Source organism: Rutilus rutilus (assembly GCF_951802725.1).
Source record: "Rutilus rutilus genome assembly, chromosome: 10".
NCBI classification, from domain to species: Eukaryota; Metazoa; Chordata; class Actinopteri; order Cypriniformes; family Leuciscidae; genus Rutilus; species Rutilus rutilus.
In genome coordinates this window covers 32032738-32051469 of record NC_140215.1, presented here as the reverse complement: position 1 = coordinate 32051469, position 18732 = coordinate 32032738, and the positions used below count along the sequence as shown (strand labels likewise).

General features: G+C 36.9%; 1 protein-coding gene across 6 annotated transcripts in view; it reads left to right on the top strand.

Annotated features, from left to right (window-relative positions):
- fmnl2a (formin-like 2a) overlaps positions 1-18732 on the top strand; it is an 88155-nt gene that overhangs the window by 17408 nt on the left and 52015 nt on the right. For all 6 annotated transcript variants that reach the window (XM_084422358.1, XM_084422360.1, XM_084422361.1 and 3 more), the window contains exons 2-3: positions 14809-14892; positions 17958-18038. In XM_084422358.1, the coding sequence (XP_084278484.1) occupies positions 14809-14892; positions 17958-18038 (165 nt within the window). The remainder of the gene's footprint in view (positions 1-14808; positions 14893-17957; positions 18039-18732) is intronic.

Below are 18732 nucleotides of genomic sequence, written 5' to 3'. Positions count from 1 at the left end.
TATACACTGTAAAAAATTTGTAACACTCCCAAATCAAAAATTTCAATTGACCGATAACATCTAAATTTTCCAATTGGCCCAAGTGAAATTCTGTAAATTCTAAAATTAAATGTACAGATTTTCACTTGGGCCAATTGAAAAATTTTGATGTTATCGGTCAATTGAAATTTTTGATTTGGGAGTGTTACAAATTTTTTACACTATAGTGGAGCTTATACAAATTTCTAAATATAAACTATTTAACTTTACCTTCAATTAAAAATGATCATTAGTTGATATATTATGAACAGACATGAATTAACAGTGAACAATAGCATATTTTTACATTTTACTGATGTTAACAAATTAAATCCTATGTAGTAGATTGTAATTTTGAAGTGTTGTTGCTATTACTTCATCTGTTTCTTTCTCTCCATCTTGATCTGGCACTCATTATCTCTCGTCCTGTGCGTCTGAGTTCGTCTTTGTATAGCGTGTGTAATAGTTTAGCTGTGAAGTGTCATGTGACGGGGTTAATGGGTCCTGAGTGTGTATTAGCAGCTTGTTTGGTTCTGTCAGAGTCAGCCCTGTGTGAGGCGGTCAGATCTTAACTCTTTAGAGCACTGTGATATGGACAGCATGTGACAGCATTGAAAACATCACAGCCGGGTAAGGCAGAGTGTGTTTAAAAGAATAAAGGTGGAGGATCTTTTGTAAAACCCTCTTCAATGCACACAAGCTGCAGGGCCGGTAAATTGCCATGACTGATATTTGTTTCAGCAAACACAAAGAAGAGTTGAATGCTGTAGGTTGGCCAGCTGAAACATAGTTGACATGTGACATACTCACCAACTGAAAACTAACATACCGAACTAAACTGGGGCCAGAAGCACTAGTCAGTAAGCAAAGTATAAAGTAGTTACATGATGTGGTTTATACTGAAATCAGTTTGTTTTTGGTAGCTGTGTTGCTTTTGAAGAGTTTGTTGATTTGTAGTGTTTATGTGTGTGGTTGCTGTTAGTAATTGTGATGCTTTAGCCTTTCATATTAGTGTGGTGACACAGAAGAGACTAAATGTTCATAACCGACTACAACCCACCCTTCTACAGCTCACTGCACCCTTAACCTCTACACATTATATTCTTTCTTTCTTTCAGCCTTGTAATCTGGACATAAGCATTTAAAGGAATAGGTCACTTAAAAATGAAAATTCTGTCATCATTTACTCACCCTCAAGTTTTTTCAAACCTGTATGAATTTCTTTCTTCTGCTGAACACACAAGAAGATATTTTGAAGAATGTCGGTAACCAAACAGTTGATGGGCCCCATTGACTTCCATAGTATTTTTTTTTTTCCTACTATAAATGTCAATGGGGTCCATCAACTGTTTGGTTACCGACATTCTTCAAAATATCTTCTTTTGTGTTGAGCAGAAGAAAGAAATTCATACAGGTTTGAAAAAACTTGAGGGTGAGTAAATGTTGACAGAATTTTTACATTACTACTCCTTTAATGCATGGCCGTTTCAGGACTATTTACTCTGTTTGGAGAAACGTGTCTGGAGCAAACATATGTTAGAGAACCATGTGCTTTTGTGAGAGAAAGATGTTTCTTGAAAGTTTGATCTCTCTCTCTCTCTCTCTCTCTCTAAATTTGTGTTGACACAGACTTTTTAAATGAGGCAACATGAATTGATGTAGGAATCACAATAACAAGACGCTGTCTGTGAAGCAATTTAAATGCTGACTCACAAAGCCAAAAGTGGTTTCTGCAAAATGTGTGGTGGTTCTGATTCCAATCGTGTTCCATGTCCTTGTTATATGGGCACATATCAAGTGTTGTTAATTCCCTCACCATGCGTATTTGTCAGTTTGTTGTGTTGTGTTTTTATTTTTGAGCACATTGCTTTGTTTGTTGATTTGCCATGTGCCCTTGTTTTGTCAGGTTGGGTATGAGCACATGGCTCCTGTCATGTTTGTTTGTGCTCTCCTGTCTCATGTCTTTGCCCTGCCCCCTTGTTGTCTCATATTAGTTCATTTGTCCCACCTGCTCTCCTTTGTTACCCTCATTTTCTTTCCTTATACATTACCCTTGTGTGCTCTGTCTTTTGCTGGTTTGTTTTTTGCCGAAGCTCTGGTTCCTGTTGGTTTGATAGATAGTCAGTCAGTCAGTCAGTCAAGTCTTTAAAACCTCGTTTACCCTCCCTGTTTTTGCTAGTTTTATTTATATTCTAGTTTTGTTAAGCTGTGGGTATTTTTTTTCACCAGTCGTAGTTGGTTGTAGTCTGGGCTTTTTGTTTGAAGCCCTGTTTTGTGTTACATTTTTTGTAAGTGTCATGAAACACTTCTGTTTTAGCTCTGGTCGTTCACACATCAGATTTGAAAAAGACTCAAGAAATGAGCTTGTAAAGCTCTGGAAAAGTGGGAGTGTAGATGGTTGGAAGAGGGGAGACAACAACCAATAAAAACACAGACAACACACTCATTTAAATGGACAAACAGAGATGCTTCATCAAGGGCACCTTCATGTTTTTGTTTAAGAAATAACCCTGCTGTCATGGTCTTAAAATTCAATGAGACTTGACACAGGAGATCTAACAAAATAGTAATTTAATAGGAAACTCGAATACTCAGAAAGATAACACATAAATTCAATGTGACTAATATAGGTGATGACTGACATCAAACTGAACCAAACATGAAGTATTTATACACAAGGAAAAATGAGGGAACTAAACAGGAACAGCTGGACAAAGATTAACTGATTAAATGACAACAGGTGAACGAAATGACTAGAAAAAAAAAGAAAAAAAAAGTGCATACTCATCACCTATATGACAACGAACTAACAAACCAAAAAATCATTAGAAACTACTATCAGCTGTCATAAACAAATCAAATTGGTTTTGATTAATTATGATTAATTATGTACTGTTATACTAAATATTGTTACAGTCATATTTCCCACGTGTTGGTAGTCAAACTCCAGCTCTGAGCACATCGTGGGGAAAATGCAAACAACACTGAGTTACTGTACACTTTTGTGTCACGACCCACCAGAACACTGATCTATAGTGATGCTAGTGATACAGTATACTACTATACTATACAAATTAGCACAGATTTATAAGAAACTGGTTCGACTGCAGATTGACCAATCAGAATCAAATATTTCAGAGAGATGTGTGATAATAATAATCCGGAGAGAAAATAACTTTAACTTTAATAACTGGAAAGAAACAAATGGGCTGCTCACTACCACATTGTTGTTTAGTTTTGGAGGGAAAAGAGAATAAATCATCTTAACTGCACAGTATTTAAAGGATTACACTCTGATAACCCATCACAGATCGGCCTCTGTTTTAAAATGAATCGTCTGTAATCTTCTTATAGGGTAGTAGACACTGAGCACAAGATTCTCAAAATGCATATTAATAAGGGCCGACAGGTTTTATGTGGTTATTTATTATTTGTACTCAGTAACCACTACAAGTTTTCTCAGGAAGAATTTTCTGCATTTTCACTTTTTAATTTGCAATAGCATATTACTGCCGGTATTTCTCCGCTACATACTCCCACTAACTCATTATATGATTGAACTTCAAAAAAGTTGAAGGAATAGCTCTACCCTCGTGTCGTTCTAAAACCTTGTCAAGTCACATTTATTTATATAGCGCTTTTTACAATACAGATTGTTTCAAAGCAGCTTTACAGTGATAACAGGAAAATAATACAACAAAGTTTGTTTTGGCTGTACAGCAGATCTAGAAGAAAATAGCGTCACAGTCCAGCTTAAGTAAGTTCAGTGATGGTTCATTTCTGTTGTAAAAGAGTTATTAATTTATCTTTACAGCGGCTCTGGAGAAAACAGTGATGTCATCGCCCTTGTGACTTGTCATCGTCCTTGTGACTTTCTTCTTTTTTTTTTGTGGAACAAAAAAGAAGATAATTTGAGAACTTTCTTAGGGATTTTTGTCCATACAATGGAAGTCTCTTCCATCAAATGTTTTTCAAAGTGTATTCTTTTGTGTTCCGCAGAAGAAAGAAAGCCATTCAGGTTTGGAAGGACATGAGGGTAGCCTGGCTAACGTCAGACCTCGTCTCATTGAGACGTGGTCTGGGAACCACATGTTTATTTTCTCGTATTTCTCGGTTTACGAATGCCCAGAGCCGTTTATTGGGCGCTACGAATGTCTATCAAATGCGCCTGCACGTAGCTCATAGCCAATCGTTTCAATTATACCAGATGACGTATGTAGAGCGACAGAAATTCGACGAGGAAGAAGATGATGGGTCAAAGATTTATGTGTACACGATGGCGTTCAGCGAATATTGCCGTCTAAACTACTTAGAACACTATCTAAGGCTGCATCGAAAGGTAACTTCGCTATAGATATAAACAAACTGCTTCGGTGTGTCGCATAGACATCGTCATCGTCTTGCTGCTCCCTCCCCGTTCTGTGATTGGTTCCCTTTTTGAGGGGAAAATCTGGTCCATGGTGTCCAGGCTGCCTAGCAGCGTGAATAAAATCACGCTGCGAGCAAGGCAGCATGGGGAAACCCAGGCTAACATGAGGGTGTAAATGATGACATAATTTTAATGTTTGTGTGAACGATTCATTTTAAGACATTTTTATCAAACCTGTAAAGAATGGCATATGAACAAATAGTCAAGTCAAGTCAAGTCACCTTTATTTATATAGTGCTTTTTACAATACAGATTATATCAAAGCAGCTTCACATTGATAAAATGAAAATAATACAACAAAATTTGTTTCTAGAAGAAAACTGCGTCATCGTCCACCCTAAGTAAGGCAGATCAATAATATTGTTGAAATATTAAATGTCCCCGACTAAGCAAGCCAAAAGCCAAGGCAACAGTGGCAAGGAATGCTAAATTTCCATGTTCAAGAGGATATCTGTACACCCCTCTCATACAACGTGATCATGAGGTCATGAAACGAGCATGCTTGGAAATAACTGCCAAAACTAGAGTGCAATATTGAGTAAGTTGTAAGCTAGATTTCAGTGGTCTGTGTTTGGGGTGCAGTGGACAGTGGGGGGGCTGAGATTATACTACTAATCCGCTAGCAGACGGAGGACACCTGCGTAGCCTCGCAGAATCGTCCGGATTACGGAAACATGTTGCACTAATTAGGGGATGACACTCGCCACCTGGCTAAACCTGTGACTCGAGGGGCCGTTGGGTAGGGGACAGACAGAAAGACAAAGAGGAAGAGAATTTAAAATATTATGAGGTCTCACCTGTTTTCAATCGCTGACTTCCCTGCTGACAGATACTGAGCTCTTCCTACAGATGTTACTGATACACAGCATGTTGACTAGTTTGTGTAGACTGAAACATTGAAAAACATCAATGAGAAACAATCAAGTGTTTATGCAGGAATGAGCAGTTATTTGCTGTCAGCCATTAATCTGTAAGTAGGGATATCATTTATTTAAGCCTGTAAAGAGCTGAAGCTCTTTCGTACCAGACGGCAACTTTCTGCGACAAATTCTTGATGCGCTGACATATTTCTTCCCAAAAAAAAAAAAACGGACAAAACAGCTCATTACAAATAATCCAGACAGATTGACACATATCAAGGACTTTTATTTGTCTCATTTAGTCATTAATTCTTAATTATATTTTAGCATGCGCTTATATATATGGATTTTTTGTTGTTGTTGTGTTTGCTAGACTGATATAAACCTGTAGACACATTGGAACTTTTTGGATAGCTTTTCCCATTTTTGAATGCTTTTAAATGTTTTTATTTTATTTTTATTTTTTTATTATTAATTAATATACAGCATAAGTGCAAGCTTATAAGTGCAAGCTTTATTTCTTACTGTCAGAAAAATATTTTCTGTCACTTTTAGTCTGCAGCCCAGACTCATGGGGTATTTGGTCTAGTGGAGGAGACTGTCTGGATGCCACCAGACACAGGAAAATATGAGAAGGAGTGATCACATGCCTCACTGAGAGGAAAGAGCAGAGATATTTGAGTCTGCCTCAGAGAGCTGCTCTCTTCCTCTTTATAATGCTGTGATAAGAAACTCTTCGAATCCACTTTATGGTTGACAAATCCACTGTGAATCTGATACAAGAAAAGGACATTTAAATTACTGTTTAGATGACACATGCTCTCTCACACACACACACACACACACACACGCACACGCACACACACATTTATTTATTTTTTTATGGGGTTATTCCAACATGATTTTAGACTGTACAAACTGTAAATTATATCCCCTAAAGCTAACCCTACCCATCACAGAAAACATTCTAACATTCTAAAACATTTTTTACATTTTCAAAAAACATCACTTAGTATGATTTATAAGTTGTTTTCCTCATGGGGACCAAAAAAATTTCCCCACAAGGACAACATTTACTGGTATTACTATCCTTGTGGGGACATTTGGTCCTCACAACGTAGGGTTTACCAGGTACACACACTAACTTCGTTCATTCATCAAACCACTGCTTTCCAACTGGAAAACATATACTGTATGTCTGCTTGAACTACCAGACCAGATTTTTATTAGTACTCCCTTCCCAGACATGTCCAACGGCTTTAGATAACAGTACTGCATATCAAGTGAAGTGGCATTTATTTTAAAGAAAGCACACTTTTAAAGACAATATTGTTTATGAGGTTTTAAATGGTGAAACAGACAATTTGTGGTTGCCAAACATTATTTAGTGGTCCATTATTGGACAATTAAAATATATTGAACACAGAAATGATGAGGTAAAGTTAAGTTCTGCATTTGTTGATAATTTGAATGTAGCATTCAGGCTTTCCAAAGTTAAGTTTCCAAATAGAGTTATGAGATATAACGGTCGATGTTTGTGCATGGACCAGTAAAATCGTGATTCATTAGTGTACTACAAATAGACCAGAGATCAGGTCTAAACTGGGATTAAGATTAGCAGTAATTCTTATTTAGAAAACTTCATGCTGTGCTATAAGGCTTATTTATCCTTTTTGTCTATCCTATTATGACTCATATAATGACAAGCTAGAGAGTCAGTCATCTTCAGGAAAAAAAAAACACATGTGGTTCATTCTAGCAAGTCAAACACTTTACAAGTGACAGGTACTTGATCTTATTTAATTGTCTTCTCTATATTTGTAAAATGATGGGTACAAACCAAAAGATATGATCATTCATGACAAATCAAGGCATACATCAGACAGATTCACATTGTGGAACATGGAGTACAAAACAAAAAGCTAAAAACAGTAAAACTATTATTATATACAGAAAAGTTCGATTTCGAAGTGAAAAACAAAACAAACAAAAAACACATCAGCTGAATTTTGTATTTAGCAAGTTGTGGTGTAGTAGATCAGCAACCATGAACAACTATGGGAAAAGGGAGTAGAGAGAGTTTGGCAAAAGGAGGATTCGAACTCAATCCAATTCAAAACTTTTCCCATGCACTATTGGTACTGTTGACAATCCAGCATCTTCTGTAAAGTTGTGCAGTAATTCTGTAATCCAACCATGCAGACACACCGTATAAGACATGAAAGTCAAATTGGTTAAATTATTTTGATATGAGTTAGACTAATGGAAAAACTGATGTGGCCATGACTTCTTTTTTTAACAGTGTGTTTGGGGACTTTTTGCTTTTCTTTATGCCAGTCCTGCCCACTGATAGCTGCACAGATATCTACCATGGTATAAACTGCATAGCAAAATGACACATTGTCTACAGTTGCATGGTACATTAATTCATTTGAACTTTTTTCGTTCAGCTCAAATCTTTCAGAGCAAGTTTTACAGACCATTAAGAGAACCATGAAGTGATGATGATGATGATATCACCCTCTTTTATCCATGCTCATGCTGTGGCAGTTTTGAAAGAGCTGTGTTTAGTGGTGTTTGGGTCAGGGCGGGGTGGATGCGTAGGTGCTTATTTGGGTTTTTCGAGCGGTCAGGATGTTTAAGATCAACCCAGAGGAGCCATTCAAACACAGGTGATCAAAGTACTGCCTGAACTCTGCTGTCAGGGTCAAACTGACCATAGAAGAAGACATCAGTGTCCTAACCAAGCAGTTGTTCCTGGAAACTTCTTTCTCGAAGTGAGTGGATTTTCCATCTTAGAGCCATATTCTTTGGTGGAAAATGCATATATATGGCAGCGCCAAACGTTTCACATAAAACAATCTAAAAAGACAAACTAACAATGCACACATACAATTTTATCCAGCATGACCAAATAAAGTCTGGTCCACATTGCGACTTATTCTGGTCAAGACTGTCTATAAGAACCAACCTTATTTTTATGTGATGTTCAGGGGCAAATTATTTTAAAATCAATGATACTCAGATGATAGACCATTGAGCAAAATTTGTAGTTCTAATTATACTAGTAATGGTGCACCAGTTAATCCAAATGATTGTACAGACAACAGTAAAAGGTGTTTTGAGCCCAGCTCTCGTTTTAGTGTGTAATATGCATCAGACGGTCAGTGAGCGGACTGTGGGCGGTCTGTCTGAGACTATCTCTGCCTGCCTCTACTTCTTTAATTATCCATCTGCAGACCTTAGAGGCTTCTACATTTGGAAATATAATTAACCATATCAAATATAACAAATAATCTTGCCTGTCTGGACTAAAAATCCTAGAGAATCTTACATTGTGTCTCTAAAACATTAAAGATAGATCTAGGTGTTACTCCTGTGTGGGTTGGGCTTGTTGTTTTGTATCTAAAACTTGAACTTGGCATGAACTGGCTTGACTGATCATATTTATTTGTTCAGCATATGGCTTTGCCCGTCAAATATCGGTCTGTTATTTCATTTGTCAGACATCTGGTCTTGCAGATTAGATTTAGGTATCTCTGTTGTCACGGCAATATCATATTACACAAATTTCATCAACAAGTCCACACGCACAGAACCAGAAACTTTGTTTTGCTGTTCAGGTGGAGATAAGGGGAAGATCTCTTCCGTTTAAAAATAGAATGACAGCTTTTGTTTCTGAACAAAACATTGTAACATTGCATGTATCCCCTTGTGAGAAACAAGATCATCTTAAAAGTATATATTTAAAATACAAATCTCCCTTAGCAACTGTTTCCATCCACTGTGTTATCAGAAAAGCTTTTGCTCTTTTTTGCTTGCTTCAGACTAAGGGCCAGATTTACTAACAGCTTGCGACAGCGCAAACCCTCTTTTGGTGTTAAAACACTACTGTCAGGATTTACTAAAGACACAAAGTGAAAAAATTAGCACCGAAAAGGCGTTGACAGGGTTATTTTTACAGCTGACCTCATTGCAAATGCATTTGTAGGTGTTTCCCTTTCAGACACAAAATTTATGGGAGGAGAGTATTTAATTGAATCATGCAAGGTAATTATTTGCACTAGTCATTTTACTGGTATTTGCTCCATTATTTACCACCCAAAAAAGCATAACCAGATGCTAATTTGAAATATCACGGTTAATATATCAATTTTAGTTAATATACTCTAGAATGTTTACTAATGTTACACATTTAATAGTAAGATTACTGTATTAATTCAATTTAATTAACGTTGTTATATTTTGTTACTGCAACCATACTAAATACTGTTGTTCTCAACATGGAATTAATCTTCCATTTGAAGCTATGGAGACTTGTGCAATCGGTTTCCAATGTTTCTTTAAGTAAACTGAACTTGTTTTAGTACTAGTACAGAAGGCAGTCAACATAAGCTTGAAATTGCTGCACAAGAGTGTTTCAAATAAGTCATTTGTGAGGTTTTATTTCGGTTAGGATGCTGCCTTACATTGGAGCTGCCAAGCAATTTAATTTACATTTTAGAACAGAGAATGTCTTCATATTAGCTCTTTCCCCACCAGTGTTTTTTATAAAGTTGCCAGCCACCACCAGCATTTGTCTGTTTAAAAAAAAGAAAAAAGAATGGCCCCCAGAATACTTTGTTGTATGAATATCTTAACATGCAATATATCAAAAGAAAGAGAAGAGCCCCTCTGCTTTGAAAAAAAAATATATATACATATATATACATTTTATTCTAGCTTTACGCATTCTTATTTCTTTTTTATCTACACTTAAATGTGGGTAAGTTTCATAAAGTAACATTTTGAACAAAAAGCTGAGAAAATATTGTTTTTGTCAATGATCGGATTCAGAACGATGATCTAAACATAGATGGAATAGATTGCTTCCATCAATACCCCCAAATCTTCACTGGGGGGCATGGCCGCGGGAACTAGGGGTGCTGAGGGTGCTGCAGCACCCCCTGACGACAGCTGTTTCACTACACTGGAATTTAAGATGACATGACTTTTAAATAACTTTTTGTTTTTCAACCTGTTTTTTAAGAACACCTTCAACCTTTATAAAATTAATCTAAAGATTATTTGGTTTTTATATGTTGTCGAATAGGGTTTTATGATTAAAAGAAATGAATATATCATAAGGCAATAAGCCGATCTCGCATGGAGTGAGTGACGTGACACTGGTTGAGGACCAGCATCAGAACTGATTTGACACTCATTTAATGCAATATAGATGTATTGATTAAAGCATTTATTGGCATTAGGGGCTGTTCACACAGAACGTCAACCATTCCACTCTGCTACTTTTCCATTGTTTTTCAGTGTGAACGCACTACTCGTGTTTAACTGTTGTGCTCGCGTCTCGCGCATGACACCGCATTCTCAAAACGCAGCACTCAAGTTAAAATAAGTTCAACTAAAACGCGCCACCCGTTCCACTGCCCGCGTTTGACGTCTTGCGTCTTTTGCGTTTTCGCTTTGAAAGATTATGCTTTCTGTGTGAACTGGCACTCCTGAGTAAGTATCATAAGGTAATATGCAGATTTGTGTGCTGTGCTTTTTAAAATGTATCATGAGTTCTGAGCGTTCTCACAACTCTGTACTCATTCATTTGTATGTTCATATTTTTGTTTGGGCTGTTTAATATTAAGATTTTGTTTAAAAAAACTCTACCATAGCACTGCCCTGCAATATCAAGCCCCGCCCATTAAGCCCCGCCCCCAGCACCCCCCTGATAAAATATGTTCCCGCGGCTGGGGCAACATTTTATTTGGTAACGTTAGGCAGTTTTGATTTTTATGCTGTTTATTGTTTGAGGATTGTTGTTTCTGCTTCTTCTTCGCCTGTGTTTTGATTCGGAGATTCTGTACTCTTTCCTGGCTCTACCATTGGAGAAAGCGTAACGGCTAACTTAGATCACGTGTGCCTTGGTAACCAATCACATTACAGCCTTAACGTTGAATTTTATTCAGAGTTGTGCGAACGTTGTTTGTTGTGCGTAATAGTGCCCCCTACAGTATAACAGTGAAAACATGGACTCCCTGAAAACTCGTTGTGTCATAAATTATGGAAAATTCGATCATCGGTGGGGATAGAGTTAAAGAAGTTCTGTTGAGAAAAATGTTCAAAGTCATTATGACGGATTGCCTTTTTGTCTATAGATCACATTTTAAGTGTTGGGTTTTCCCTCTGGCCAACAACTGCTGTGTTGAGGCTGGAAAACACAACATAGCCGTCCGCTTTAAAGTGGCTTCCTGCGTGAGTAGCACTGCTTTGGGAATCTACAGAGAAAAACAACAAGAGCAGCGCACGTCTATACTCACAGATAAATAGTGTGGCTCCTGTACCATAGGTTTTTTTCCAAATTAAGATGCAATTTAACAGCGCTGGATTAGTTTTCCTATCAGCACACAGCTGGAGAGGGAATCATCTGTTTGTGTTCGGGTGGGTGGTGTACAGTTCGCTCTGAAGGGTGGGGTACGGATGGGGATCTGGTGACTGCAGTGTTTTGGGGGAGTTCCATGCAGCAGATGTGTGAAAGTAGGGCAGACGTAAAGGACAGCGCTTGTGTAAGAGGTGGAGGTCTGATCTCAGCACATGTTTGGAGTCTGAGCACACACATGTGCAGATGGTCCGTATGTTTGAGAATAAACATCTCCACACAGGGAATGCAGTCCAGCGCAAAGTTATTTGCTATTGAAAAATACAAAGCTAACAGCTTATTAGTAAAACTGTAGTAGTGAAAATTATTTTGGATGATCTTGGATATGATTATAGGCACCATCCACTTTTTAAAAGGCCTTGGTTCTGGAACTATATACCCCTTTCATTTTAATAGAGATAAAAAAAACAATTGTGCTGTATATCCAAGTGTAACAATTCTGAATTACAAAAAAAAGAGAAAATGCAGAACAGGGATTTGGTTCTATCCATCTGTATTTTTGAGATGTGGGTGTTGCACTCAAAAATGGAGGCAGATGAACTTGAGCTTGCAGAGGCGGGTTTAAGTGGATTAAAATGATTGAAGAAGTACTGCATATGTTGTTCACAATTTGATCAATAACATGCATTTAGAAAATAGATGTGATAAAATAGGGTGACCTTTCATTTCATGCCAACTTGAACATCGAGTGAACTACTCACCTCATTGACATGGTTGAATCAGCAATGCTAGTTTGCATGTTTTTTGTACATTTTATATACAACTGACTATGTATTTAAAGTCCCCCTGTCAATAAATGTATCCCTTAAAACTCATCTTTGATCACCAAAATTACATATTCATTTTTTTTTTTTTTTGAAAAAAAATTATTCATGCCTTAAAATAACTTCAATGTAACTCTACACCCTTGCCTCATTTAGTATACGCGGTGCTATGAATATGCAAATTAGCCCCGCCTCCACTCACACACACCAGCTCAGAGATCCACTCGTTGACGATCACACGTTGATCTGATTGGTTACAAGGTAGTTTGTGACGTCAGAAACACCAGCGATTTCTAACCGTGTCTTAGCCCCGCCCACAACATTTGAGGTCGGGATGTTCGGTCTGGACTTGATCCGTTGTGGAGCAACTATGCTCGAACCAGTGTTGTTCGGACCAATCAAATTGTCAGGGCGGGCTTTATGATGGGACAGATGATCAACAGTAAAGTAATCATCCACGTCACCAAAGAGCGCTTGGGTTGAATTTGTTTACAACAAAGATGACTGCCGCTGGAGAATTGAGATGTGTAGATTCCGCCATTGCGTCTTTTATAGAAGATATCAACAGCGCATTAATTTTAAAAGAGGAACAGAGAACCGCGATCAAGGCATTTGTCGATCGGAAAGATGAATGAAGAACATGCGTCACTTACTCCGTTGCTCTGATTGGTTGTAGGTCTATCCAATTGAGTGTAGAGGCGTTTTCTTTCCTGGTTAGGTTGAAACATGCCCCATAATCACAGCCCAATGGAGCAGTATCAGACTCATATTCTAACTAGAATCTGAGTATGACGATGTCAGGCTAGTTCACTGCAGAAAATACTCAGCAATGGTGTTGACTTATGAATTTGCACATGATTTGTCTTAAAGCATATTTAAAACACCAGATAGACATATAAACAACATTTAAAGCTTGATTTTCACCACAGGGGGACCTTAAGCAGTATATAACGTTTTTTAATAATTATTCAAACATGTACAAATACGTATATTAGCAGTCATGGGATTGGGTGGGCACTGTCACCATTATTCTCATGTATTTGTGGTAACTCTCTTATTGGTTATATCTGTTCAGGATAATGGGTAGTGTAGTTCCTCACAAGGAATTTGGTAATTAAACTCAATGATATGATATTAACAAAACAAAATGATATTGAATCACTGTGACTTGTGGCTTCAGAAGCATACTATTGCGTTTTTAATGTATTTAAAATGTATAATCATAGTTACAATCACTTTTTTTTTAATTTTTTTTTTATTGTGGTTCTTACTGCTATTTTATTTTTAAACTTGACAAAAAAAAGTTACAACTATCTTGCATTTGTTTATGGTTTTTCTTAAAATAAAACTTAAGAGGGAAATTCTTGAATTCAAATTCTAAGAAATATCATAAACAACTTTTTGAAGTTAGGATAACCTCCAACTTGTCTTAAATTCTCAATGGTAATACTTTAAAAATGTATAGAAATGTAACATACATATATATATATCTCTACTACAATATTGTACTTATATAATCTAGCCGCTGCTGAAACACCCGTGCCACTTCCTAAGTGCACATCTCCTACTTTCCATCATGACATACTGTAATTATCAAGCCTCCCAAGGAGAACTCTCTTCATTGCAATAATTTCCTCAATGAGAACCTCCAGCTCTTGTCCATTGAAGTTTCTTCATTTATTTTATTTTCCTCCATGTCACATTAAATGGATTCCAGTTTCCAATGTTGTTAAACTAACATGTCTCGCAGCCTTTACATTTGAACGATCCAGAGGCTTGATACTTAAAAAAAAGATTAATAGACAAATTTATCATTAAGATTCTTTTTTCTTAAGACGATTTTAATGAATCCAGCCACTGATCACTTTTTCTTTCTGCAGTAATGGCACTGTTTTTTCAGTTGAGTATCTCTCGCTGTCTGTAGAGGAAGAAGATGCTGGCGCAGAGATATAGCCCCATGTGTCTCCACTTCTGCTGAACCAGCACATTTTACACAGTCTTTTTTTCTTTCTAACACAGACACAGAGCCATGAAGTGAGTTTGTTATGAATGGGGTGAATGTATTCGTAAGGGTCAGATAAACAGATATTCTTTAACTTCAGCCCATTTTTAAAACCGCATTGTGTGAAAATCGCTCTTCACTTTTTAAGTGTTGTGTCTGTTAGATGTGCATTGCTATAAATCACGTCTTAATCAGTATTTTTTGTCTCTTTTTTCCAGGAAAAATATATACACAGTCTTGTTTGTCTGATAGCAGTGGAAGTTACTGGACTTCAACTGACTTTAGTCCCTCTTTGTGTCTTTATGCAGAACTCAATGAACTTGCCTCCAGACAAAGCAAGATTACTTCGGCAGTACGACAATGAGAAGAAATGGGAACTCATTTGTGATCAGGTAAGACAGTACATTCTTTCTTTTTCTTACCTCCTCCATTCTCCCAGTCAGTCTAATAATAGTCATTGGGGTCTAAAACAACAGGCAATTTTTTCAAAATATCTTCTTTTGTACACACAGAAGGAAAAAGAAACGTATATACAGATTTGGAACAACATGACTAAATTATGACAGAATTTTCAATTATCGGTGAACTTTAACTTGGTGCCACACTCTGGTGACATTGTTTGCCAGAAACAATTCCATGGAATTCCACGGGTCCCAGTCATGTATTTTAGATTTTACCATGCATTTCAGTGAGACAAGTGTGGACAATCTGTACTACAGTGAGTCATTGTTTGTCCATTAGGTGACCTTGTGTCCCTGCAGACATAATATATGGTCTTTATCTTGTCCTCATGAAGACAGCACAACTTGTCTGGCTGCTGTTGTTGTTGCTTTTTTATACTCATTGTTAATGCTCATCCTACTGTGTCCATCCCATCCAACCAGTGATATTGACAATGATTGTGAACTCTAATACTGGCCATCATGTGACCCCACTGATAATCTATCAGTGGACACTGCCTTGATGAGATCACATGAGCCGCCATGTTAACCAATTTACTATTAATAACATTAAAAAAAAAAAAAAAAAAACATTCTGTATGATTGATAAGCTGTTTTCCTAATGGAGACCAAAAACATTCCCCACAAGGACAAGGATTTTGAATATTGCCATCTTTGTGGGGACATTTAATCCCAATAACGTAGAGTATACATGATCCACACAAACACTCACACACCGGCCACATATTAAATGTCAATGTGATATCTGTGGCTGATGTGTTGTGTGTGTGTGCAGGGGCCTTGTGTTGTTTTGAGCAGAACTAGGTCTCTTCCTCTTTCCTGTTATGCACTGCTGTTGATTGGCTGTTGCCAAGGTCAACATCCAAATGAGTGAGAGAATTATATACACATTTGATTTAGAATATAACAAAATTATTAGTATGAGTAAATATTATACATAAATGATTAAAGGGGTGGTATAATGCCCTTTTCACAAGATGTAAAATAAGTATTTGATGTCTCCAGAGTGTGTATGTGAAGTTTTAGCTCAAAATATCCCACAGATATTTTTATATAGCATGTTAAAATTGTGAGGGTGAGCAAAACACACCGTTTTGTGTCTGTTCCTTTAAATGCAAATGAGCTGCTGCTCCTGGCACAGAGGGCGGAGCTTCAACAGCTTGCACTCACACAGACATGCACTGAAAATTTCAAAAACGTTTAGCCTTTTATGTTCAAACCGGAGTCAGACAATGATGGAGACGAGACTCAAGAAGAGGTGACAACATGTAGAATGCAACAGGACGTTTCTGAATGGTTAGTTGATGAATTTATGTAGCTTATGTGTAGTTATCTTCTAGTCATTGATTAGCATATTCTGTCTTGATAATCTATAAATCGTGTTCCGGGGGCGGGGTTTATGTAAATTCTAGGGTTAGTGATGTCACTAACCCGGGAGGAATGTTGTGTAGTCCCTACCAGCCGTTTGTTCTAGTCCTTAAAAAGCGATTTCTTTAAAAGCAAATATCTCCCTTTGCTTTGAACTTTGAGCGTTGTAACTTTGTAGATGTTGTTTATGCTCAAACAGCAACATTACATTAACATTAAGTGAAATCATAATCAACCATCCATTTAAGGTTACGCAGTAACACTTTACTATAAGGTTTCAGTAGTTAACATTAACTACATTAGTTAACATGAACTAATAATTAACTGCACTTCTACAGCAGTTATTCATCTTTGTTAATGCTAATTTCAACATTTACTAATACATTATTAAAATCAAAAATTGTTTTTGTTAACATTAGTTAATGCACTGTGAAGTAACATGAACAAACAATGAACAGCTGTATTTGTATTAACTAACGTTAACAAATGTATTGCTTGTGGTTAGTAATACATTAACAAATGTTAACTGATGAACCGTATTTTACTGAACTGAAGTGTTACCGGTTACGCTTTATTTCGATAGTCCACTTTTGAACATTCTACTAACTATTAGTAACTTTGCAACTTTGGCATGGTACAAAGGACCCTAGGTTGATTTTACTCCAAACCATCCCTTTAAGTGGACTACCGATATGAAGTGTTACCATGATTAATAATAATCACTTTGTTATTACTTCCATTCTTTAGCACTTTCTTTTGTAAAGATATTTATAAATCAAATCGATGAAATTCATATTCATACTTGCAGATATTTAAAATGTGATATTTGTAATGACCTGTGGAGAGAACATGCATCAGATTATTTCATTGTTGGATCTATCTTTAACATTTTGAACTTTCATTAAACTTATGTTTAATGAGGTTAACACATCTGACAAAGATTATGGACACGGCCAGACATGTGGACATGTTAATATCACACTATTGGCCAGTTGAAAGTAGTTTAGTTCCGAAAGATGATTAATCTCTCTTATGAGAATTTACAGTAGTGTGCTTGTGTTTGTGTAAAAACAGTATGTAATCTGTCAACCCATAGTCAATGGAAAATATCTCCCACAAATTGAATACTTTGTTTAGCCACTAGCCAGTTTGTTAATTGCAAAATTAGCAGTTAGATTAAACCAAGTCAGATGGATACTTTTATGATGTCTTTATGAACTTTTTGAAGCTTGAAAGTTTTGATGAAATTGACTTCCAAGGGAGGGACTGAAATCTCTCAGGCTTCATTAAAACATCTTTACAAAAGGCTTGTGATTTTGAAAAAAACACAAGGGTGATTAAATGATGACAGAATTTTTGGGAAAACTATCCCTTTAACAAATTATCAATGTTATCAACATAAAATTGTTCAGACTACTTTGTTAAGCTAGTTGGGACAACATTTCGGTGATGTGAAGACTGAAAGTAATTCACACTCTGTGAATTAAAAAGTCCCACAAATTGGATAAACCCACTCCATATTCCTCATACAACTATAATACTAGCACAAAACTAACTTAGAAATTGCTAACACTTTTACATGAAAATCAGTAAAACCATGAACACATCTTTTTATCTCTCTTTTCCAGGAACGATTCCAGGTGAAGAATCCTCCTCACACATACATCCACAAGTTACAGAGTTATCTTGACCCGGCCGTGACCAGAAAGGTGAGTTCTGGTCTTATTCCCTCAGTGCGGACTGGCCTGTGTGTGTGTGTGTGTGTGTGTTAAGGCTGGGATGGGTGACCTCAGACACAAAATAGCTCCTGATAACTCTGTTATCTTGGCTACAGTGCTGCCCTTATTGCTACTATACAATAGTATGGAGAGGAACAGGAGGCATTCTACTTCCTGCTGGGGTAAAAGTTACTTCTTGCTTTGGCAAACTTGATTCCTGTGATAGGAATCAAATGATACACCTTGCTTTACAGCTGATTTCTGGTGCAGGGAAAGTGTCAAGGGGTCACATCATGAGGAATCAGAACTCAAAACTTAAAACTTCCTCCAAAACAAGTGTTTATTGAAAGCGAGCTACAACTTTCTGATGTCAGACAGATGTATGAACGCATGATGGCCCAAATTGCATGTCAAGCACTTGGCCCAATGACAGTAAAGTAATAAGGAGCAAAGAGGATACGCCTAAACATCATCATCATAGACTCACATCTGACTTGCGCCTTAAAGACTGGTCAAGATTGCAGTTTATTCTGGCCAAGAACTGCCCACTTAGTCAAGAAGTCTGTCTCAGCAACATGTACTGTAAAGTGACCAACCACACTTTGTTTGTTTATTTGTAGACCAAATAGAACTTTTTAATTTATTCAAATAATGGTTACTTCAAATAAAGATTTGAACTTGAATC